This window comes from Mixophyes fleayi, chromosome 10, assembly GCF_038048845.1.
Source record: "Mixophyes fleayi isolate aMixFle1 chromosome 10, aMixFle1.hap1, whole genome shotgun sequence".
Taxonomy (NCBI): Eukaryota; Metazoa; Chordata; class Amphibia; order Anura; family Limnodynastidae; genus Mixophyes; species Mixophyes fleayi.
The window spans coordinates 99,277,951-99,302,693 of NC_134411.1; the positions used below are offsets into that span (position 1 = coordinate 99,277,951).

A 24,743-nucleotide genomic window follows, 5' to 3' on the forward strand; every position below is an offset into this window, starting at 1 on the left:
TTCAATGTATATTATACCTGTATGTGATCTGTTACTGTACATTTAACTCAAATATTGACAAGTTGCAGTGAAGCGGTGACCTCAGAGTTGGGGAAAAACAGAGAACTTTTCTTGTGGCTGTTTTATGCCGAGTTATCCAGAGGCTCAAAACTTTAAATAACCTTTTTCTTTTCCCCCAGTTGAGAAACTTCTGTTTGACACTAACCTAAAATATCTGCTACGGTCTGAACTACCCAGTGGGATGTGGAACGGTCCCCGATATCCTGGGTGTGTTATAAAATTAGTCTCTGGGGAACGGCACCGCCAGCTGGTACAGTCCTGCATCGTGTTGGCATTAGGCAGCACATACAAGAGGGGGGGTTATTATATCTTTGTGATTTTGTTTCTCCATTCCCCAGAGAAGTATTTTGGCACCGCTGCTATGTCTGGGAGTGTTATCTATCCTTGTTAACGCTTTGTACAGGGAGCGGTCTCTCTCCGCCTGGCAGATCTCCATCCGCGCCTCATATTACTGCGCGGAGCGGGTGATAGACGGACAGGAGCAGAAGTGTCCTCACAACGTTCTGTATCTACAAACTACTGAAGTTTATAGGGACACTGTAGGAGTTATAGTAACAATAGAAAACTGGGTTTATTATACCAAGACTCTAAACCGTGTTATTCTCACTGAACAACCCAAACCAGCGTCATCTAATGATGTCTCACGTCTGTCATGCACATATACTATAATAACGATTATAAATGATGTATCACGCGATCTCCTACCTGCTGCGGCTCCTCCCGTCTGCCGAGGAGACGCTGCTCCTCCGGTCTCTCAGCAGCCGCTCCGCTGACCAGTCCAGGGGGGGCGGCTGGCGGGGGCTGCAGGGTCTATCTGCCACCTCCGTGCTGCTGACCTCCAGCCCTTTAATGAACACCCCGGTGTTTCCCCGTCTGGCCGGCTCACTCAGTCTCCTCTGACAGCCGTGAGTCCCTACATCAGTTCCAGGAAGGTCAAAGCTCTGGGCCTTCCGCAGTAACCTTCTAGCCATGGGGCGGCCTGGGGTCGGTGTGGAGGACCCGGAGGGCACCTGCAGCAGCTGGAGGTGAAGGTCGTCCCCGGGGATACTCTGAAGGGACATCTTACGCACTCTGAATGCGGATGAGGCGATAGAGCTGGTACTTGAGCCACATGGACTCGCCGCGTAGGGCGTCTGCTCCGCTGTATTCCCCCTTTCCGGACGGTTATAGAGAACTCTTCCCAGTTTCCTCTCCCGACCGCAGAGGGGCGATTTAAAGGGCTCATTTTGTAGATAAGACATATTTGTGTTCTTCTCCGAATATACTTTGTGGTCCACAGCGTCCGAATTTCTCCTCTGGGAGATGGACCTGGGAGAGTTCTGCTCTCCAGACAGTGAACGTTTTGCCCTTAACGCCACCTCTAATTTCTTCTCGAAGACTTGCCTGGCCTCCTGGCACTTAGACCATGCGAACTTCCACTGCTTGGCCCCCTTCTCGCTCTTCAACTCGTAGGCGAGCTCCCTCATCTCCTCGAACTTCTTCTCTCCGATCTCCGGGTGCTGCTCCTGGTACTTCTCCAGACTGTCCACGGCACCAACACAGAGCTCGGGGGAGTTACAGTCGTCAAAGCTAATGGCAGCCAGATGTCGCATCCCTTCCAGCGCCCACTCGTACGCCTGCAGAAACAAGTACAGAAGTCAGAACAACTGGTGGAAAACGACTATTATTGGGGCAGTCAACAAATCACAATAAATACATCAGCAGATAACTGCACCGATCTCAAACACAATCCAATGATCAACGTATCACTGAGAAGCATTTAATACCTTTTCCATAAGTTGTGTCATCAAGAAAAAATGTCTTAGAATTGTGAGGACAGAAAGTAAAGTGCTGACGATATAAACTCCAGAGTATAAGACAACGACGGCCCAGGAGCCTCCGACCCATCTGAATACACACAAAACAAACAGCTTTTTGGTTTCGGCTCAGCCGGCACAGAGCGGCTCCGTTGGATGACTGCGGTCTGTGATCATGGCAGAGGGCTGTGCGGGGCCCCTGTCAGCGCTGCAGGATCCCCGGAAAACACTGAGCGCCCATTGTGCCCATTGCAGGGCTGGACATTTATATGTAAATATGACGGGCTTTGATCTTCACTTACTTAATCTGCTGGAGCAATCAGATCCCAACAGTTCACAATCTCCCTGTCCTATATCTCTGTAAAGACATTTAATGTTGCTATAATATATATATGCATTTTTTTTCCACATTTTAAGCAAATGTGTATTTGTTATAAGGCACATTCAGAGAATAAAATCATGGACTTGGCACAGTAGTGGATGCACCCAGGTAGGATTAAGAGATGAACATAAGCCGAATGTGATGAACAGAGCCATCAGATGATTATACAACATGGGTGAAGAACAGAGAAGTCTGGATATATGTGTACAATGATATAAGACTGAGTGCAGAAGACAGTGTATATATTAGGACTCTTACAAAACTGGATTGTGAGCTTCTCTGACAAGCTGTGGGAACAACGTGATTTAAATCCCGCAATTCTGAATCTCCCTTTCTGGGTCTTCTGAGACCTCGCGGTGCCAATGATCTGCGGGCAGCACCTACTAAGTATTCATAACGCTGCTTCCTGGAGAACAACAAGGGGACTCTTCCTGTGGGAAACCAGAGCCTGACAAACAGTCACGTTACACCCAGGAATGTGATCACCGGCTGCTAACGCCAGGAATTCATGGAGGGTAATCCTGAGCCAGGACGGAGGAGTAACCCAGTAACAAAAGCTTTATCCCTAATCCTGGAGCGCTCACACTGTGGACAGGAGCATTAAACCTACAGGACAGGTTCCCCGTATAATACACATCTTGCGACATCCACAAATACACTGTGTATTAGGAGATCTTTTAACTTCAAACAACTTCTTATTAGATATTATAAACAGTGTGTAACCCCCGTAGGATAAATAGAGACATTTTACTTTTCCATGTATATTGTCTTTGTACTGCTATCGGCTCTTTGTGTCATCCTGTTATTTCCTTATCATGGATCGTCCTATACAGGAAGTCAGGAGTGCGTCTGAATATTGTTCCCTACGATGGAAATAATGCAACTTTCCACCATGTGAGTTCAGACCAGACCTACAAACATTATAGACATACGTGGGACAGAGTCACAAACGAAGATGTAAATTTGTTGGCCCGAACACGACTACATTATGGTGTTTTTATTACAAGCGTATTTCAATCCAGCTTTATATTTATGAGTTTATCCCAGTAATGTAGTTATAGAACACGATTAAAGTGAGATTATGGAAATAACGATGGAGAATGTAATATTATATACGGAGTATTACAGCTAGCTCTCAGCAGGTGGATGGAAACAGACGGTACCAAGGTACAATTATCAATAAAAAAACTATTATTTAGTTTGTTAAATATAGAAACCAGAATCCCAACTACCAGCAAAGTGCTGCAACTAATTGTTACCAGGACCTGGACTCTTGTAAAGAAATATGTTCATAATGACTCCAACACAATACTGTAACTGTATAATTTATAGGTATCCGAGTATTACTGCATCCAGAACGGCAGCCACTGTGTGCAGACTATGGGTTCATTAGGAACTAGTGACATCACTTATTCAGAAAAAGAAGAGAGATGTCAAGAGCAAATAATATTATCGTTTCCCATATACAAAACTAAAAGCTAATGAAACAAAGGGAATCTGTGTGTCGCTAATAATAGTTCTGTGCATGAGATAAATCCTAATTTCAGTCACTTCTGACTGCACCAAGCTGCTAAACACAGAGAGACCATTAAGCCAAGTCCACCCAATGACATCAGCCTCTGTATAACATACACATTGTCCCCGTAACAATCCCCCACTCACACTGCGGGAAACCCTAACTCTCGCCCGCTCGCCCTGATTCTGTACAGCTGCTGAACCTGCAGTATACCTGACAGAGGGATGTCACAGATTAACAGCTTCACACCCAGAGATCAGCGCCTCTCACAGGAACTTGCAGGATTGAGGGACAACTTTTCCGGCTTCTAGTAACTGATCAGCAGAACAATACGTCCATTCATCAGACAGAGTCAGTGCTGTGATCTATGTACACACAGTGACCCCCATCTGCCACCCCCTGTATGCACAGGACAGATGTACGGTCCCCCGTCCCATTCATAAGCAGAGTTATTGGAGGGCGCAGAGCCCTCTATATGCAGCACATGAAGCCTCTGAATAAAGAAACCGACAGCAGCTGCTGATCAATAATCTATTGATAACGCTGCTCCTAGTTCAATACGGTGTCGTCACAGAGCGCTGCAGACACAATGCGAGGTCAGGAGAGCAGATCTACAGGGGATGGATGAATTGTAAGCTCAATGGCCCAGCAGACAATGGGGGCACACTTATAATACCTAAATCTCCAAAAGTCCTCTGCAACGTGGGGGAGTGAAGATCACAGCTACTTCTGCTGTGCACTATTGTTTCCAGATGTGGCGGAACGAGTAACTAAAGGCTTTAATCCACCAGCTTTCCTCCTTGTCATCCCTAGTGGCTGTGAGGAACTTGCCAGACCCAGGTGTGAGAGAGTTAACCTGCGTCCTCAGGTCACTTTGTGTTCCACCTCACTGAGCCGTGATTTGCAGATTGAGGACAAATCAGGCGCAGCGTGGATGGAATTTTAATTCAGCCGAAAGGAATTCGCTAACTGGGGTCCAGAAAAGGACAGCGGAGCTCTCAGAGGGGAGATATAGAGGGACATTGTCACTAAGTGTTTACTCTTCTCTGTTATTGTACCACTCACACCTTATCCAGATACCTAAACTCTTACCCCCTGGCTCCTGGTCTGAGTAAACTTATTTGACTCTGATTTCTGGATACGTCATTATGTCCTGTACAGCAGGTATAGAAGACGTCACATACAGGGATACAGGCGATAAGACAACAGAGGTCTCTTCTTCAGTCTAATGAATGAGGCCGAGTGTCCTCACTGACCCCGGGGATCACAGATCTGTATAATGACAGAGGTGCTCTAGGGCTCGCTGAGTATAAGGGACTATCTGTCCCACTGCAGTCTGCATTTGTTATTTCAGTTGATCTTGGACGGCAGATGAGGGACGTCCGGGTCACTAGGTCTAGGAGCTCACTCAGCAGGACAGAAATATAAATAAGAGTCCCGGCGGATATATAGGGGCTTATTTATGGACCTCCGAAGAGGTTTAAATCCCCCGCAAAACTGTATTTCCAAGTTTACAGGCTTCTTATTAGAGGATCGCAGCAGAGATCTCTGGCCGCAGCCTTTTCAATTGCAAATCCAGTCCCCATAGGTGGGAGAACTGCAAATGTGCCCTATTTACCAAGATCTGAAATTCACAGCTTGACCCTGACAGCATCTGAAGATCTGATCTGTTGTCGTCTATGGGAAGACCTATGTGAGCGATGAGCAACTGGTCATAAATAGACTAAGAGATAAATACATCGCTGTGATCATCTACAGTTAACATCTGGGCAAAAACTGTAAATTAAAGTACATTACAAACCCATCTTCTCTGCACAGAGCGGATACAGATATATGATGGAGGAAGCACCGTCCAGTGAGTGAGGGATAAGAGGGATGGATGAGACAGACTTCAGCCGATCTTTGTATAACTGGCGCTTTGGATGAGGCGTTAGACGAGAGCGGCTCCATGTTTGCTGCATATAAATACACATTCAGCGTCTCTATTTACTGCATTTGACATAAGTTAAAGGCGGCAGCTCCTCACCCTGCTGTGACATCCTGGGAGTGTCTGGTATTTGGGTCAGGAAATATTTCAATCAGTTCTCGACATGGAATCCGTCTCATGTAGAAGCACATGATCCTCCATCCATACGGTCACCTCATAGTCCCCATATCATACAGATCAGGCAGGAGAGGTTCAAGGGGCGACCGGGAATCACATCTCTCCTGAGCTCCAGCACTAGGAGTGACCCATCCAGGTTACACCTGATCCATTAGCATCGGCTATAATAAAAGAGTCTCCTCTGGACCTTACAACATATGATTTTACTTTTTTTTTAGCAAATTGTGGGAATAACATTTCCTTCCTGTACTTTGCTGGTTTTCCATATATAATGCATTTAAAAGGTTCCAGCAGCTAATAAACCCCTCTGTCCCGAACACAAAACGCAGCCTAAAATTCAGGATATACATGAAGAGGTTAATTAATCTACGATCACAAGTAACACAGAATAAAGTATGGTTTACAATACTACAAATACACCCCTACTCACAGTGGAGGCGGCCATTTTTATGTAGCTCATCAATTCACTGGGAACCGGTGACATTGCAGAGACATGACAAACTGGCCTCTAGTGAACAGATAGGATGTAACATAATAAATATAATATTTCAGGCCACATACTGGCTTCTTTCACTCTGTGTAGGAGTCTGGTTCACTTTAAATGGCACCATAATAATTCGTAGGTTCCACAATGTCCTTTTCAACCAACTAAGTGCCCATCACCAATAGGCTCCGGGACCATCACTATACAAAATAACAGACAATGTTTTCACAGATCTCAGAGATTTGACAGGATATGCCCTAAATATGAGTTTTAGCGTCTATGATCCAGCACCGCGTCCGAGTACCTTTCTGTGAGTAGAACATTCCTGATAGACAGACAAGGGGCAGATACCACACACAGCTGTATATCTACGTAACAGCCACAAAACTCAGCGTACGGGGACTGACAGCTCTGTGCTGTATTTAATAACGCAGCAGGTGCCCGTCAGACCCCCGTCAGCTTCATGAAGCTCCAAGCCAGGAATAATGGTTATGTCTGGACGGGAGAGACCTACACGGACACGTATGTGCGGCTCCCGATTAATCCAGCCGCCAACTATAAGAGGAGCAGGCTCCACCAGACATGTAGTTATGTGCAGGATCTACATAGCTTGTGATAGACTACTTACAGCTGTCAGTAATGTATCCATTAGACTGTCCGCTTGTAAGACCCTCTTATCTCTTCTGTTAATACCGCCTTGTTTTATTACTGTGTTAGTTCCCAATTGTACTGCGCTGCGGAATATGCTGGTGCTATATAAATAAATGTTTATAATGATAATCTTTGCACTTCCAGACCTTCGAAGTATAATTAGTCCCTGTTTTCCTCCAGGATCGGGAAATCAGTAATTACAATCTGCTTTACCAGTTAATATAGTAAGGTTAGTAAACAGACTGAGCTGAGTATATAGAGCACAATATAAAGCAGAGATTGCAGAACTGACAATACGTTAATAATGGATTATACACTTCACAATGTGTCAGTCACTGTCATTGTGGGTCTGTGTCAGTTATATAACAGTCACAGTGACAGTGACCAGGACACAGCGTCACACTGACTTTTTCTCTTTTGTTAAAACCTGAGTTTAATTGGAAATAAAGCACCACCTATTGTAAACTATCATATGTATTATACCCAGGTCCTGTGTTTATGCACTCAGCCTGCGACCTCGTGGTTTTATGGTCACGGAAGTCCTTCGTGACTTATAATATTCCAATACCTTACAGTAGAGGGAACATTCCCACATATAACATTATCACACGTTGAATACTTGTCTCTTATTGGGAGTCTTAATATCGGTGTTTTCATTTGTCTTTGTGCAACAGATTCAATATTCCAGAGACAGATCTGCTCCTCTTAGCAGCAGAAAGGAAATTATATATATATATATATACACACACACACACACACACACATATACATACACACAAATATACATATACATACACACAAGAATCTACACGTGTCTCTTTGTGCGCCAGACGTCTGTATATAGAGATTAACCCCCGGCTGTACAAACAGCCGGAGCACGTTACTGTACGGTGAACTCAGTAATTACCCCTTCAGTATGAGCCTCTGTACGGTTTTCTCATTAACCCCTTACTATGACCCTTCCTGTAGAGTCCAGCTGCAATAACACTGAACAGGACGATCTCGGGTAAACATAACACTAACGTGACAAGATCTTACCAATTATCACTGAATCCTTTATATGAATTTCACAGGTACAAACACCCAGCAAATAATGTGCGAAATGTGAACAGACAGAACGGGCTCCACACACCCAAATCAACACAAACTGAGCAGAATCAGAATTTTTACATTAATTACTGAGAAACCTCAGAGAAGACAACATGCAGATTGGAAGAGCTCTGAACGCTAAATAACAAGAGACACAATTAAGGTTTCGCTTGAATTTTTGGATACTGAGATTATCCAGCACCTGCCGTATCCAGACACCGACCCAGAGACTACACAAAGTACCTGTACATCTGCAGACCCCATCAGTGTGTCCTGAATCTCAGCCCTGGTCCTTGCAGCCCCTTCTCATGATCAGCAGAACAGAGACTGGCGCCCAACGCCTACACCCCACCAACACCAGCTATTCACAAGCAAATGTGAGGCAGATGGGCAGCCCCTGAACCCATTCAAAAGACTGGGGGGGGGGGATGGGCCCAGACTGAAGTGTGTGACTGGGGGGATAGAGGGGGGCTTCATTCCAGACTAGACCTGGTGAACACAGGAGAAACATCCAGGCTGAAGCATTAGTGACTTGTGTGACTCTATGATGGTCAGTCATAAAGTTTACTTTGGACAGACCGGATAGAACATATACTGTAGCTCTGTACAGAGCCAGTTACTTTATTTAAAAAGATTAGGGAAGAGGAGCTTACACTCCGAAGCTGCACAGTGTGTGACCGTATATTGCAGAGACGTCTCATCCCCGTTACATAGCTGCAGAAAGTCACCCTGATGCCTTTATCACTGTACCCCGCGAGGGGACGAACGTTGTAAGATCCGCGCCCCAAGTATACACGATATACAAAGCAGGACAGAAGAACGGATCAGTGTCCTGGAATTTGTTTATAACAGTGAATAACAGGAAAGATAAAACAGGAGCTGTGCAGAGCTTACAATCTAATTAGATCCATAGAGATCTGCTCAGATAGATGTTGGGCCTCAATGTACAGGTCCAGCTAATAGGAGGTCGCCAGATGGTGGTCAGCCTATCAATTCACCAGGAACTGGTGACATCACGTAATATCACTAGTGCCGAGAGAATCCACAGGCTGAGTATTAGTTCAGCTCGTAAAATGTCTGCATCCATTGGACGTCATTTACCAAGCGCACAGTTCAGGCAGCGCGCGGACTCTTGAGAAACTAGAAGTGCGCTAAAGTGAAATTATAAACACATTAGTATCCAACCTCCTACGGCTTTACAACCATCCTCTCTTTACATAAAACGTTACCTTTTTTCCCTCCTAAATTACTGCTGGGGTCAGCCTAATTAGGACTCATTAATCATGAGACTGAGGGGACCCTGAGACTATCTTTATTGCACTTAGTAGGACTGATTTACCTCGAGTCATAAGTCCCGTCGTGGCCGTATCTTGCGTGAAATACCTCTGCGCATTATCAGAAACGGCCTTCACGCCAGTGGATGCCATTAGTGTCTGAATGCAAATAACTCGTACAAGGTGAAGCGCGAAACCGGGGTGGGAAGGGGGAGATTCACGTAGGCAAGGTACAGTGAGGGCGTGCGGAGGCCAAGCACATGCACATTCGGCATCTCCCAGGTACGTGTGTTTTAGCCCTATCACTTGCTCCAACTCCAGGTCTGGTGTAAGTGCCGACTGATAGTGATGACGGACACGTATGCAGCTAGAACATGTGTTTACAAGTAATAAAAACTATAAAAATGCATTTTATGTGCAGTACACAGTAAGAACATCCTTACTTGTGTGTTACATGTAAAAAAAACAACTAATGTTACATATATTTTTATTAATGATTATAGTTCTGATATGAATTCATATTGCACACACACAGTGCGTATCCTGTAGTGTGCTCTGTCTGTACCGTATACGCAGAGCCGTACATACACAGGTTCAGGCGGAAACATTTCTTGAGATCCTCTTGTACTAATATAGAGGAGCGGGGGGGATGCACATTACGTGCACTTTTTAAACACAAATTGCGCTCACATTATGTTCCTGGATGAATCAGACCCAGTGTGTGTGTATTTCTATATTGCCCAAAGTGCAACTAAAAGTACAAGACGAGGCCGTTAATACATCATTATAGTTACCTTGTATTCATCAGTAAGCTGCACCAAGACGGGGTAATCTCTGTAACGGGGCCATTATACGAGGTGCGGATCTTATTACCCCCGGTAAGAACAGATCACTCTGACGTGGCAGAGTATTGGTGAGTGATATCCTAGTACATGAATTACTGTGAGATCATCGTACATCTTCAGGCTCAGTTCCTGCACACACCTGTCCATCTCCGCTCTCACAACATACAGATGTGATGCCTCTAGCAAAGAGTACACTACAGACCCCCCCTCCCGCCCTCATTACATTACACTACAGACCCCCCCTCCCGCCCTCATTACATTACACTACAGACCCCCCTCCCGCCCTCATTACATTACTTTACAGACCCCCCTCCCGCCCTCATTACATTACACTACAGACCCCCCCTCCCGCCCTCATTACATTACACTACAGACCCCCCTCATTACATTACACTACAGACCCCCCTCCCGCCCTCATTACATTACACTACAGACCCCCCCCTCCCGCCCTCATTACATTACACTACAGACCCCCCCCTCCCGCCCTCATTACATTACACTACAGACCCCCCCTCCCGCCCTCATTACATTACACTACAGACCCCCCTCCCGCCCTCATTACATTACACTACAGACCCCCCCTCCCGCCCTCATTACATTACACTACAGACCCCCCTCCCGCCCTTATTACATTACACTACAGACCCCCCTCCCGCCCTCATTACATTACTCTACAGACCCCCCTCCCGCCCTCATTACATTACACTACAGACCCCCCTCCCGCCCTTATTACATTACACTACAGACCTGCAGCGGCCCTCAATGGAACCAGGACACAGAGGGGATCCCCTGACCCTAGCCGGTCACTGTGTGATTAATGAGATTAAGGGTCCTTGTGTTTCTTACAGGAATTGTCCTAATTCCCATCTTCCAGTCTATTCACAGGACAGCCGAGCTAGGGTCTATTAGACGCAGGTATTTCACGCCAGGCTGCATTCACCGTATCAGTCTCGCTGCCACATTCCTCCTGTTCAACCAAAGTGACGGACAGAAGACTCTTCACCTGCCAGCAGTAACGCTGCCATTCATTCACTCCCCCGTCTGATGCCATCTGACAGAGGCTGGTGGGCACCTTCCTGGGGAACCAGCTCTTAACAGCTCAGAATAAACGAGAACCTCTGTGGCAGGTCATGCTGAGATTTGTAGTTCCACCACAATTTACCTAAGCCTAGTCTAAATTACGATATATTACAAGTCACAGAGTATTTTGTTGTGATTTTACACTCTGTGCTCATAATATATAGTATTGTACCTTTATCAACATTAGTAACTGGTAAATGAATGATAGTTGAGATTTATACAATCAGCAAATGGCTGTGAAAAGCAAATTAAAAACAAACCTTACTCCACGTTTTGGGTTACAAACCTGGATTGTCCTTAAGATACCCGGGACACATAGAAGCATTATTATAGATCCCGATATCCAGAATGGACACAATCATTAAACAGTGTGAGCACACTGGCTCTATAGGCAAAGTCCCTATAAAATGAAAAGCAATTCTCTCTCACGTGACATTAATTATAAACGTATCTTCATCTACTGTCCCAACAGTCCAGGACAATGAGATCTTGTTCTGCAGTTCCGCCTGTGACCAGCAGAGGGCAGCAGTGGGACCGCCAGGCCAAGTTGTGGTTTTTGGGATCTCAAACTCTCAGACTTTGGAACTGAAAACTTCAGACGCCGTCATCGCAGCCGAATAACGAACCAGGACAGGGGGAAGATTTGTAGACAGGCAGATTAAAGCGGCACCAGCAAAATAAAATCCAGAGAGGATTATATAGGAAAAAGAAAGCGATCTGAGTCACAAGATGGAACCCGCAACATCTGGAGTAATTTATTATAAAAACGGCTCTTTATCCAATATAGGATAAACCTCCACCGTGTATATCTGTATCTGGCTTTAATTCTGTCCTACGAACTACACTGTGTGCACAGTAACACGTTACATTGGCTTCTCTCTCGCTGTATTCATCACAAGGGTACGAACATCTTTTAGGGAAGATTAATTCCAATATGAATTCTTGACCAGGCCAAACACCAGACATCTGATAATCTGTCCACTAGATGGCAGCGTTTCACTAATGACTACAGATAAGATTTAATGTCACCTCATCATCACCATTTATTTTTATAGCACCACTGATTCCGCAGCGCTGTACAGAGAACTCACTCACATCAGTCCCTGCTCCATTGGAACTTACAATCTAAATCCCCTGACACACACACAGACAGACAGACAGACTAGGGTAAATTTGTTAGCAGCCAATTAACCTACTAGTATGTTTTTGGAGTGTGGGAGGAAACCGGAGCACCCGGAGGAAACTCAAGCAAACACAGGGAGAACATACAAACTCCACACTGATAAGGCCATGGTCGGGAATTGAACTGCTAACCACTGAGCCACCGTTGTACCTCAACATACACAAACAGCAGGAGCGGGAGAGCGCTACAAGCTTACTGTAGGGATCACATGAAATTCCATATTCAGTTTAAAAGCACGGTGGCTCAGTGATTAGCACTTCTGCCTCACAACAATTCCCAACCATGGCCTTATCTGTGTGGAGTTTGTATGTTCTCCCTGTGTTTGCGTGGGTTTCTTCCGGGTACTCCGGTTTCCTCCCACATTCCTAAAACATACTGGTAGGTTATTTAGCTGCTATTAAATTGTCCTTAGTCTCTCTCAGTCTGTCTGTGTGTATGTTAGGGAATTTAGACTGTAAGCTCCAATGGGGCAGGGACTGATGTGAGTGAGTTCTCTGTACAGCGCTGCGGAATTAGTGGCGCTATATAAATAACTGATGATGATGATGATATTACAAGGGTTAAACACTTTTGGACAACGTCCTCTTAATAAAACCTTCCTCTGATTTAGAGCATGTGTGTAACCCCAGCAAGGACCCCGTTACCTGGGCTTCCATACAGCTCTATTGTAAACAAAATATTCAAGATATTTGGAACATTGTCCAGACAACAGGGATACGATTATATAAAGATCCAATGTTGATGATTTATCGGGAACATGCTGAGGAGAGAACCTGTTATTTCCTCCTATGTCTTTATTGGAAGCTACATAATATACATTATCCCACTGACGGCGGCTGATCCGTCCTTGCTGTTCATAGATACATTGTACCCCACAAGATACATTGTATCCCACAAGATCCATCATAGATACATTGTATCCCACAAGATCCATCATAGATACATTGTACCCCACAAGATCCATCATAGATACATTGCACCCCACAAGATACATTGTATCCCACAAGATCCATCATAGATACATTGTATCCCACAAGATCCATCATAGATACATTGTATCCCACAAGAGACATCAACGCAACAAACATTTTTTCAAGTACAGGAAAAAAAAATGAAATTAGCAACTTGGTCAAAACAAGAATTTGCACCATGAAATAACTGGATCTGCCACACAGCAGCGATAGGGCGACTCCTATACACTTGAATGGCTCATTAACCTCAGTCTCAGTAATAAGTACACACACTTCTCCTCTCTCTCACCTCTCCCTCTTCGCTCTGTAATTCTCGCTGCCCCAAAAATATTTTTTTTTGTAAAATGCCACAAATCCCCAAAAAACAAACAGACCAAAAATTACTTCTGCAACCTTGTACTCCCTCAGGTTCCTGCTTAAAAAATTCCCCCACATGCTCCCTGGGCGGCCCACAAGCCATGTAGACCGCCCAGTAACCTTAAATTACCCCGTTCGCCTTCAGATCACACATGTAACCCCCCATGTCACAACCTCCCACAGCCCACCGACACCCCCCCACCATGATGTCCCCACGCACCCCTCCTTGGGGGTACCAGTGACCAACCACTACGTTTTCTATTGTTAAAGGTTGTACATGTAACACAAACACACGTTCTACTCTCCAACCACAGCAGTGTGATATTATTGTATCATTATCTGACAAGGATCATGAGAAGAATATTTTGTCATCATGGAGAATGAAATTAAATGTCATTAAAAAATAGAACACAATATTTCAGCTGATTTCCCTTTATCCAACGAGTTACTGATTCCACAAAAGGACTGAACCCAATTCAGCGAATCTCACTAAGAACGCTGCTCGTCTGTGGAATCCGCTCCCCGCAATCTATCTGCCTTCAGTAACCAACCTCCTATTGTAGATCCCTCTCTCCTAACAAATGTGCTTTGTAGGCAAGTAAATGAAATACCCCAAAGTGGTGATTTTTCTACCAAGTACATTTAGACACTGATTAAATCCTGGGCGTCTCGTTATTGCTCTTTTAATAGTGATAATTTTCGCACTGACCTTGTCAAAAAACTGATACAGCCGGACGGTCTCCTCCAGCCGGTGCTGGCACTCCCGCAGCCTCCGGGAGAACTCGTCCACCTTCTCCTTCCTCTTCTCCAACCTGGCCGTGTACCTCTGCAGCTCCGGGGAGGACAGGTTCTGCCATCTGTCCATGGACTGCAGCATCTCCTGACCACGCCTGCAGTACTCCTAAGAGAAGCGCAGGAGGAGGGGTTACACCACGTACACAGCTCCAGGTGTATCGCTCCACCCCTGGGAGCACCAAGATGGAGGACGTCTGACCTCTGACCCCGCCACTTACACATGCCACGCCATCAAACTCCTGGAAGTGTCTCTGTGTTTGAAGAAGGACCTCCAGAGAGTCCTCAAGAACAGAACACTCCCCCAGTAACCGCTCCCCGACATTCTCTATCCATCCGCCGACCTATAGGAAATAGCGGGTCATAAGGAACATGGAAATAATACACACAATTTGCAGGAAAATATATTTACAATACAGACACTGAACAGAAAACTATTAAAGTGAAATCATGGTGGGGGCTCCATTAAAGATTCACCCACATGACTCCTGTACCCCATATTATGGGTCCACAGACAGTGGAGGACAGTTATAATAACCTGCACCCACCAGATGTTTGCAGGACATAATCTGATTCGTTGCTATGAGTTACAGCACCTTTTATCCTGTGCACCACTTTCATCAATGCCCCCCAAGTGTGCGCGGTGCCAACTATGGTCACGGGGATTATTTTAAGCACACGCTACGTTATCTTATTGCCGTGCAGCTCGTTACTGGTTGAGTCCTCACCTCCTGGAATCGCTCTTCGAAGGCCTCAATCTCGATGACCAGCTCCATCTCCTGAATGCGCTGGTTGGACAACCTGACCAGACTGTGCACCCCTTCATCCACCCGGTTATACAGCTCAGCCGCCATGTCCACTGCGTCCCTAACACAGGACAGAGATCAAAACACATCAGGTGTGACAGATACATTTAGTGCATTAAGAACAAAAGAGAGCAAATCTGATGAGAGACAGGGCTGTATTTACCATACAGGCTGAATGGGCACCTGCCTAGGGCAGCAGTCTTCAGGGGGTGGCAGAGAAGTGGGCACCAGCCTAGGGCAGCAGTCTTCAGGGGGTGGCAGAGAAGTGGGCACCAGCCTAGGGCAGCAGTCTTCAGGGGGTGGCAGAGAAGTGGGCACCTGCCTAGGGCAGCAGTCTTCAGGGGGTGGCAGAGAAGTGGGCACCAGCCTAGGGCAGCAGTCTTCAGGGGGTGGCAGAGAAGTGGGCACCAGCCTAGGGCAGCAGTCTTCAGGGGGTGGCAGAGAAATGGTTGCATGTTTGTATTTACCATTTTTATTTTCTTGAAACTCAATCTTTACCAGTCACTGATTACTTGTAGTACAAATAAAGGGGGAAGTTGTTCGGGAACGGGGCGCGAGTATACGGGCTTCACAATTACTCATTTATGGCGTTTCATCTCACAATGCCTAAGGCAGACTCTGCCGAGACAGAATGATGAATGGGACGTGAATATATCCTGAGAGGTTTGTGTCTGGTCCGTTATGCAGAACGTTTCTTCTGTCTGTCCTGTAAGACTCCCAGTGTTATTACACTGACTAGAACACCGTAATAGTCTTTTATGGACATACAAACTAACAGTGTGTGCGATATCTATACATCCATTTCTACGGACAAACCTACATACTTGTGGGCCAAGATCCTGCTGTGTGTGGGGGGGGGCTTTGCATTGTCTGATGGGGGGAGGTGGGCAGTTATACCGCAGTGACAGGTGCCCTCTTGATATAAACATGGGGGGGTCGGGCCACATATTAGGGGTTGCTGTGTTTGAAAGGTCTCTGGGGGGGGGGGGCAGAGAAGAGGGTCCCACGCCCACCCCTGCAGGATCCAGGCAGTGGTTGTTTGAGCTGTACAGGAGAGAGGGGTTTGGTGCCAGATGACAGAGGGAATGAGGGGAAAACTTTATACAATTCCAACAGCTTCAATGGAATTCCAGACACGGGGCGGTGACCCTGGGGGGAAAAAGCTGCTGGAAAAAGGCTGACCGGGCCAAAGCTTTACTGGCGGATAACCCGACTTCCTCTAACACCTTCATTATCTACTGCAGCTGCCGGCCCCTCCCCCACGTTAACCCCTCCACCGCCAGAGGACATCTCTCTCCCAGCACGACACTGTTTATGTGTGTTCTCAAGGGATATTAAATGCACGTTGAAGCCGATACACCAAACAAATAATGTAAGCGAGACAGTCACAGACTTTCTGACAAGTACGATGTTACCTGCGGCTTTCAGAAGCGCTACCGCTCTGTGGAATACAACGTAGTTATACGGGGGTGCCCATTATGTACATAACACGCTTTACAGCAAGGACACAGTACAAGGCTTTGTCTATACTTAAACTATCTCTCAATGTCCAGGTGTACAAGTCCCAGGGGTTATTTAATACCATGATGTAAACAGTGTCCTATAATTACATATATATATATATATATATATATATATATATATATATATATATATATATAATACCTATAATAGTATTCCTAGGTAAACAACGTTTTGCCTTTTATCGTTTAAGTCACAGAAACAGAATCCAGAACCGCACAGTGCCATATTTTAGCGAGTGTCTTCTACCACAATAGTCTGCATATTGTTAGCTCTCTGACCTCTCCATATACTGTATCTCATTTACTGGATAGGAGAAATCTCAGACGTTTACCAATATAACATTAGGAGATACTAAATCCTGGAGCGGTCACCTACTGTAACATTGACACACACCATTTTTACTTCAATTTTGTTTCTTTTTTTGTAAAGTACGTGTATCTATATCTACGGACTTTGTTTATTTCCCACCATGTTGTGAATGGGTCCAGAATGCAGCCTATCCCTGGACCCCAGCCCACACAAGGTGGGCGATTGTCCCAGAATTCACTCTGCTTACGTTCCTGGTCCATGAAGTGGGGATAGGTTCCTATAATTGCTTTACTTTTATCTGAAGTGCACGGAGACTATTATGTTATGTCACAAAGGGTCCTAAATTTATTTCCATAATGGAGAGAGAGGTTAAGTAGTCACACAAAGCACAGATATGGCCACGTACCTGTAATCCTCTGTGAGCGTCACACATGACTCCTCCTTCCTCAGTCTCGCCAGGACAGCGCCACCCTCTGTCTGCAGCTTCACCAGCCTCGCGTCCTCCAGCACCGCCTTCATCAACTGCCCGAACCTCTCCAGCTGCTGACTGGCCTCCTGCCGGAGAGGAGAGACCACACGGGGGTAATAACGGGGGCAGATTTAGCGGGCAACAAAGATGGCTCCTGCCAGGGTTACATTGGCAGAAAGGACCTTGCAACATTTCTCTTCTAGTTTTAATACACAGTCACCTAATCAAATCCATTATTAAAATTTTTGGGAAGCGGTGATCCCCATTCTCCTGTCTCAAACCAGTGTTTACTGTAACATTAATCACTCTGTCGCTCCAACAGACAAAGCAGCCAATCAGCTCAGAGGCTAAAGTCACGTGACTGAAACGGATGCCAATGGCGCAACAGTTTTGAAAGTTCTACCAGAAAGTGGTGTTGCTACAAACTATCTGAATAAAACTTAAGTAAGAAATTCCTGCACGGTATCTGGACTATGATATTGACGCAGACAATAAGGAACAAGAACACTCCGTACAAATGTCTGCTCAAGACTAGGTTCAGTAGCAAAGACCCCCCCTCCCCCCAGCCTCACTAGAGACATCCTCGGGTTCCTCACCTCAGCCCTCTCCGGCACTGCGCTGCTGGTCATGTTCTGGATGGCGTTCTGCAGGAAGACGCAGGCATCGCAGCAACTATCCTGCAAGTTCTCCAACTTCTGCAACAAATAAAAACAAAAGGTTTCTGCAAACTGACCACAAAGCCGCTCACGATTCCCTAACATGGGTGACGCACGGCATTCTGGGAACGTGCGTTCTGCTCACACCAGGTTTGCTGCTTACCGTTCGGAATGCCAGCCAGTCCTGGTGACAGTACGGGAAGGTTCCGTGAAACTTGGCAGACAGCTGCGAGGCCTCGATGTGTTTGTGCAGGGACTTTGTGGATGTCAGAATATCAAACTGGAAAATAAAATTTGGAGAATAGAAACATATTTCACAATAGACTCCTGGATACGAGGTAGTCCGGAGAGAGGAGAAATGTTTGCTCCTAGCCGGACATTCTGGCATTAATACTGATAGAGGGGAGAATAATTCACTCATTTGTTTATTAGAAAATGCTGTGGGCCAATCATACTGACGGTACCAAGTCTACATCTGCGAATCTCTACGTCTCTGTTGCTCTACAGAGTAACTATGTGATTATTAGTTGCCATCGCTAAATGACATGTATATCCATAGTCGCTTGTCACTGTATAGCGCTGTAGAATATCCTTGTGCAATTGAAAAAGAGAATTAAAAAACGGATTCCGCTTTATGAGTATGTGAATTACGATATTTAAAGCAGGACATTTTATCAAAATATTTAATTATAAATAAGTTTTTGGACAAACAGGGAAAATCTGTAGTTCGTTCACCTACTGCTCAGACTATTCTGAATCCACTGCGCTAGATTTTCTTTACAAGGACAGTGGGTCTTTACATAAGGGACTTCTGCGTGCAGGAAACAACTGCCTCAATAAATCATCAGATCTGGGACTAAACTTTCAGGGGTCACAGGTCACAGACCAACATTGTTCTCTCTTATTCTGCCCTAATGAGCCGGAGAGCAGGATCTGTTGATCAAAGCCTCTAAATTAGCCCGCGTGGAAGCGGCAGCCTGTCAGGGACTCGTCAATGTATTTTTGTGGAAGGTGGACACAGAGGAAAAGGTCAGGCTCGAAGCTATGCCAAGTGTGACCCCGGCTCTGCCCCGAGGGAGGCGGGCAGCGCACACACCCGCACTTCTGTCGGGGCTTCCATATGCTTTGTCATAATTAAGTCAGACATTAAGGATGGAGAGATTCGATTTCAGGACAATTAGGGAAACCCTTATATAAACAATTCTTGTGGCGAGGGTCAGAGTTGGTTACACTTGTGCTGTATTGTGTGTACGCAGCGCAGACACCTCTGCACACAGACACATTGTGGGATTAAAGAGCCGCAGCTAGACCAGAAATTCACTTGTAGAACCTAGAATTGCAATATAAAGGCTCTGCTCTTCTTCCTTTAGTAAATAAGCCTTATAGGGTCTATGTTACAAATACTAGTCCCTGTCTATTGCGTTGGTCGGCAGAGTATCTCACGTTACCTGGAAATGCTGTGATTTGAGAGGTTTCTATCTTCGGGGGGCATGCAGCAATACCCCCATCGCTGCATCATCAGTGGATGTGAAAACTCCTGGCAGTAATAGGTTTTTGGGTGCAGGTAAATGTGGGCATACAAAGGAGAGAGTTCTTCCATTAAAGCATCTCCAGGTACCTTTAGATACACTCCAACAGAGAGTGTATCTTACCAACTGTGCAAGTTAGGCAGCGACATGAATTTGCTAAATGCACCCTTTATGAAAATTTTTAAAAAATCACCAAAAGGGGTGTAAACAGGGGTAGATGATGTGCGGGTGCTGTGGAGTGAGTGAATAATGCACCTTCCCTTTGAAAGCCCCATGTAGCACTAGCCGTTGTGTTCCAGACACTTTCTCACTTACTCTGGCTTACTGATGCTCCCTCTAGTGATCAGGTCGTTCTTGCTGTTCTCATAATAGAAAGCCTGTGATTGGTTAACAGTGTAGGCTGCTTCATATTGGTGACCACAACGTCTACGGACTAATCAGTAGAGGGAGCTTCAGTAAACTGCAGGAGAGAAACTGTCTGCTTCGTGTACATGGGGCCCATACAAAATTTTGCTAAAGGGCCCACAAATGTCAATTTACGCCTCTGAGTGGATCTAAACACAAAACCACTGTACACATTAGTACATGTAAAAAAATATATATATGTGTGATTTATATTAACTTGCATCTGATTCACACCCTGGACATTCGTTACCTGCACTCCTTGCGGCCTCTCTGATGATAGGACAAGATCTTTCTCTGCCAGGAGTAACACAGCATGGATACAGCTGGGGACCACAGCCTGGAACAGGGGAATATGGGATGGGAGAGGTTAAACACAACCGACAAAGTATACTGGCTGTATATCAGCTGTACGTCTCCAGATCACCCAACCATCTGCTGTCAGTAGGACCTAAGAGGAGCAGAGGGGTTCTAGGGAGGAGTCATGTTCTGTACCGCCCCCGAGGGCTTAACCTAACCCAACTACTGTATAGGGATGACTACAAAAAATACACAAACAAAAAAGTAATCTGGGGGGGATGTTTGGGGGCTGTAAGAAACTTGCTAAAGACTTTTTACACAAAACGGGGGGGATTAACTTTATAATCATATTTTATACATCATAAAATCTTTTACTGTCACTTGGTTGTGCTTTCAAAATATGTTGTATATTTACAAATATTCACCTTTCAGACATCCTGGGGTGTTTATTTTATATTCTTATTTATCATTAAAATATGATTTTCTTTATTATGATTTTTTTTAATATGCGCTAATAGTGTGTACCACGTCCGGACAGCCGGAGTATACAACATACAGGGACCAAGGCCTTTATGAACGTCTTCATGATGTAAATTAGGAGAACCCAGACCGCACACCCGCTAATCACACGTATATCTGCACAGTCCCAGTTATCTGTACATCACACAGCATTTTATGCCCTCTCAGCCCCGAAGTTATGTAAAATAAGAGTGTTGGGTTTATCACAAGCGACAACGGCCGTATAACGGTTATCAGGAGGTTTTCCTGTGACCTTGTCAAATAGCAGCTATTATCCAGCGCTGACGTGTGATGACAGCAGATAAAACACACAGTGTGGGGAGTGACAGGTAGCGGACGAGCTGTCAGTCAGACCCGCCCCACAGCGGGCTCCTGGTTACTAGTGCAGTAGACTGTCCTGCGCGCTGCGGGCGTTGGTTCAATGCGACTATTTCGGGTTACGCGTCTACACTCCACTTGACAAATCAAAATGAAATGCTGATGGGTTGCAAATCTTCATGTCCGTCACTAACCCCCATCATATAATAAAAAAAAATGAATATACACACCTGGACTATATGGAGGGCTTTAAATAAAGCCGGCACAGGACAGCACCTACGGGCGTCCACCAGCAGCGTTAGACCCAGCGATCTGCAATCTCTCCTGGAAGGACAAGAGAACAGGGACCCGATAGAGAATTACCGACACTTTACCAGTGATATTGTGACATGAAATGAACACCGGAAATACAAACCTTTGTGTGGCCACAAGATCACTTAATAATTTAAAAGAATAAGAGAGGAAAAAGCTAAAATAAGTCAGTGAAAAGTTCTATAGACTGTTATTCCTAGAAAAGCAATTGTTACGGTATCTACCGATACACAACGTTTCCATCAGGCCGGTCCTACCACATACGGAGACGTGTGCTCACCGAACAGTGCTGTAGAAGTACAACAAGAGACGGCCCAGCTCGGAGGCGTTGCAGTGCGGGTTCAACCAGCAGGTGTTGCGGGTGTTGATGATCACCAGGGAGCGCCCGTTCCTGTCCCGCGTCCCTAGGCGGGGAGACAAAGGAAAACATTGGCGAGCAGCTCATGAAGCGACAGAGAGCTCGTTGTTAACAAGGACGAGAGCGCTGGATGCAGAATTTACGCCTCAGTCCACATATAAAGGCAGATTAATCAAGCAGACTGTAAGCTCTGTGGACCAGTCTGCTCCCGTTGACCTCTGCGTTACATAAAGATGTTACAGAGCCGACTAATGCAATATGTATAACTCTGATACGTTTATCTCACAGCTGACATCTGAACCAGCGTTGGGACAGGCAGGTTTGGGTCTAGTGACATACAGCTTGAGCGCCTGTGTCTGTCCGGCTGTGGTGGCTTGTGGAGAGGCACAGGCTGCCTGCCTCTGATTTAGGCAATGAGTGACAGCTCACCAGGTAGATAGACCACGCTGCTCGTTAGGACTTCCAGGTTGATATCTCGGACCCGCGTGGGGAGGGCCTGACCTTCCCTTCTCCTACAGACACTCGGGGAACTCGGACCTTGCTGCCATGACAGCGACGGATCTCTCTCCGGTCTCTTTTCCGGCGTCCTCCCCTGATCACTGGTCTGATCTGTAACTAGAGAGCCCTGAATATGACACAGCTACACAGATAGGACAGGACCATCACAAACACACCCGGACAGAGGACATCTGCACCCATCAGACATTGGACCATCATAGCGCCATGAAAACACCATAATGAAGACTATTTATAAGCGAATAACACTGGGAAGGGAAAATATTACATTTCGACAGGTATCCTTTACAGTCACTTTACGTTTGTATAAATGTTCAGCAAAACTATAAAGTAATTCTGCGCAGAGGACGTCACATCCCTGTATATCTGCATTCAATAACATAAGATGGCGCGTTACATAACCCGCTGAGACTAAATTAGCGTCATCTAGTAATAAGATTAATATAGAAAAAGCCGGGGGGTTTGTGTACTATGGCAGATAGGAGGAGAGTGCCGCATTTTCACTCTTTGCTGCATATTAACTATTTCACAATTGTGACATCCAATTTAATAGCTGATCTCTTACTTTATACACTCACACATGGTTCCTTCTCATTTTTTAGATTAACTCCTCAAACTTTGTGCAATACTTTATGAATGAAAACAAATAAACACGACCTAGGTCCATAAACCAACTGACTCTCGCTCCAAGAATCCAGGATACGGGTGAAGCCTCACCCACCAGATGACACATTAATCCCACTGTATGGTGACCCAGTGACACACATGACCTTCTCCCCGTGGGTGACTACAGTCACATATATTCATCAGCCCCCTCCGAATAACAAATAGGATTCTTCCCTTCTATATAAACTCCCCACATCCTGGCAATGTACAGGAAGGACAGAGCCGATTACAACGGACCCGGAGAACGTTACACTGGGTCCAGGACAGAGATGGTTAAGCTGGTGACACATCCCAGGATCACTGTCCCACTGATCCTGGGCTGGGCAGGTTTGCACACAGCAGGAAAGATCTTTAACTAACAATAAAACCAGACCCCCCCCCCATCGCTGCTGAAAGATCGGTATGAATGTTCCACCTCCAATCACTGGACAGGATAGCGAGCTCCAGGCAAAAGCGGCAGCTTCCCGGGATAAAAGCCGGAATGTGGAATTCTCATCATAACTAAAGTCAGTTCTCTGTTATCTCTAATCCCTGGTGGATCAAAGAGGAATCCTCTACCTCTCATTACGGGCAAGTGAAATGGCTGTAACAGAACCTATAAAACATACAGAGGTATATAGAGGTACACCTATATCCTAGACAAAAAATGAGGATAACGCAGGCCTGGGAAACCTGAGACTGACCCAGCAGCTGGGGAAACACAGGTAGCCCAGGCCGGTCGCAGTGATAAATCCTGAAATGGATATAACGAGACAGCTGTGGTGGAACTACAAGTACCAGCATGCCCTGAATGATGTTCTACCACAGCTGCTGGCAGAAGGCTGAAAAACGTATAAAGGGTCTTTTAACCGGATACCCCCCTAACTCAAACACATAACAGCGAAGATCCCGACAAATTCACCGTAACTTCCCCTTCTCAGGGGTAGATTTACTTAAGATTCTAAAAAGAGCCTATAGCAACCAATCAGATTCTAGCTCTCGTTTATCTAGAACATTCTACAAAGTGAATGCTGGAATCTGATTGGTTGCTATGGGCAACATCTCCACTTGTCCTTTTTAGAATCTTTAGTAACTTTACCCCAGTGTCTTCCTGCACCGTGATCCCTTTATCTCCAATCTTAGTAGAAACGACGTGTCCCAACGTGAATATGCAGAATCAGGGACATTACACAGTACAATATCTCCAATAGTTGTGTAATTTAACACATATCATTTCAGTGGTAATCACATCACCAATAAGCTCAGTCATGAGGTGAAAACTACCTCCAATATTAGGTCTAAAAAAGCCTTTAGTGAATTACTGTAACTTCAGTCGACAGTAATTAAATTGACCTCCCCAGGTGATATCGCAGCCGCCAGTCATATACATTGTTATTTATATACCGAAGCGCTATTTGTAGAACAACTTATATATACCGGTACGTTACACAATCTGTATAGTGAAGCACAGTATCATACACCCAAATTACAGAGCA

The 24,743-nt window shown here is 45.5% G+C and overlaps 1 protein-coding gene across 3 annotated transcripts in view; it reads right to left on the reverse strand.

Annotated features, from left to right (window-relative positions):
* The window catches only part of LOC142104538 (puratrophin-1-like), a 56,688-nt gene that overhangs the window by 8,295 nt on the left and 23,650 nt on the right, over positions 1 to 24,743 (reverse strand). For 2 of the 3 annotated variants that reach the window (XM_075189266.1, XM_075189265.1), the window contains exons 4-14: positions 22,516 to 22,701; positions 22,009 to 22,132; positions 21,647 to 21,740; positions 20,533 to 20,619; positions 18,512 to 18,628; positions 18,289 to 18,387; positions 17,630 to 17,778; positions 15,313 to 15,451; positions 14,806 to 14,928; positions 14,502 to 14,693; positions 766 to 1,676 (exon numbers count right to left, since the gene is read on the reverse strand). In XM_075189266.1, coding sequence (XP_075045367.1) covers positions 766 to 1,676; positions 14,502 to 14,693; positions 14,806 to 14,928; positions 15,313 to 15,451; positions 17,630 to 17,778; positions 18,289 to 18,387; positions 18,512 to 18,628; positions 20,533 to 20,619; positions 21,647 to 21,740; positions 22,009 to 22,132; positions 22,516 to 22,701 — 2,221 coding nt within the window. The remainder of the gene's footprint in view (positions 1 to 765; positions 1,677 to 14,501; positions 14,694 to 14,805; positions 14,929 to 15,312; positions 15,452 to 17,629; positions 17,779 to 18,288; positions 18,388 to 18,511; positions 18,629 to 20,532; positions 20,620 to 21,646; positions 21,741 to 22,008; positions 22,133 to 22,515; positions 22,702 to 24,743) is intronic. The other variant, XM_075189267.1, reaches the window with a different exon arrangement.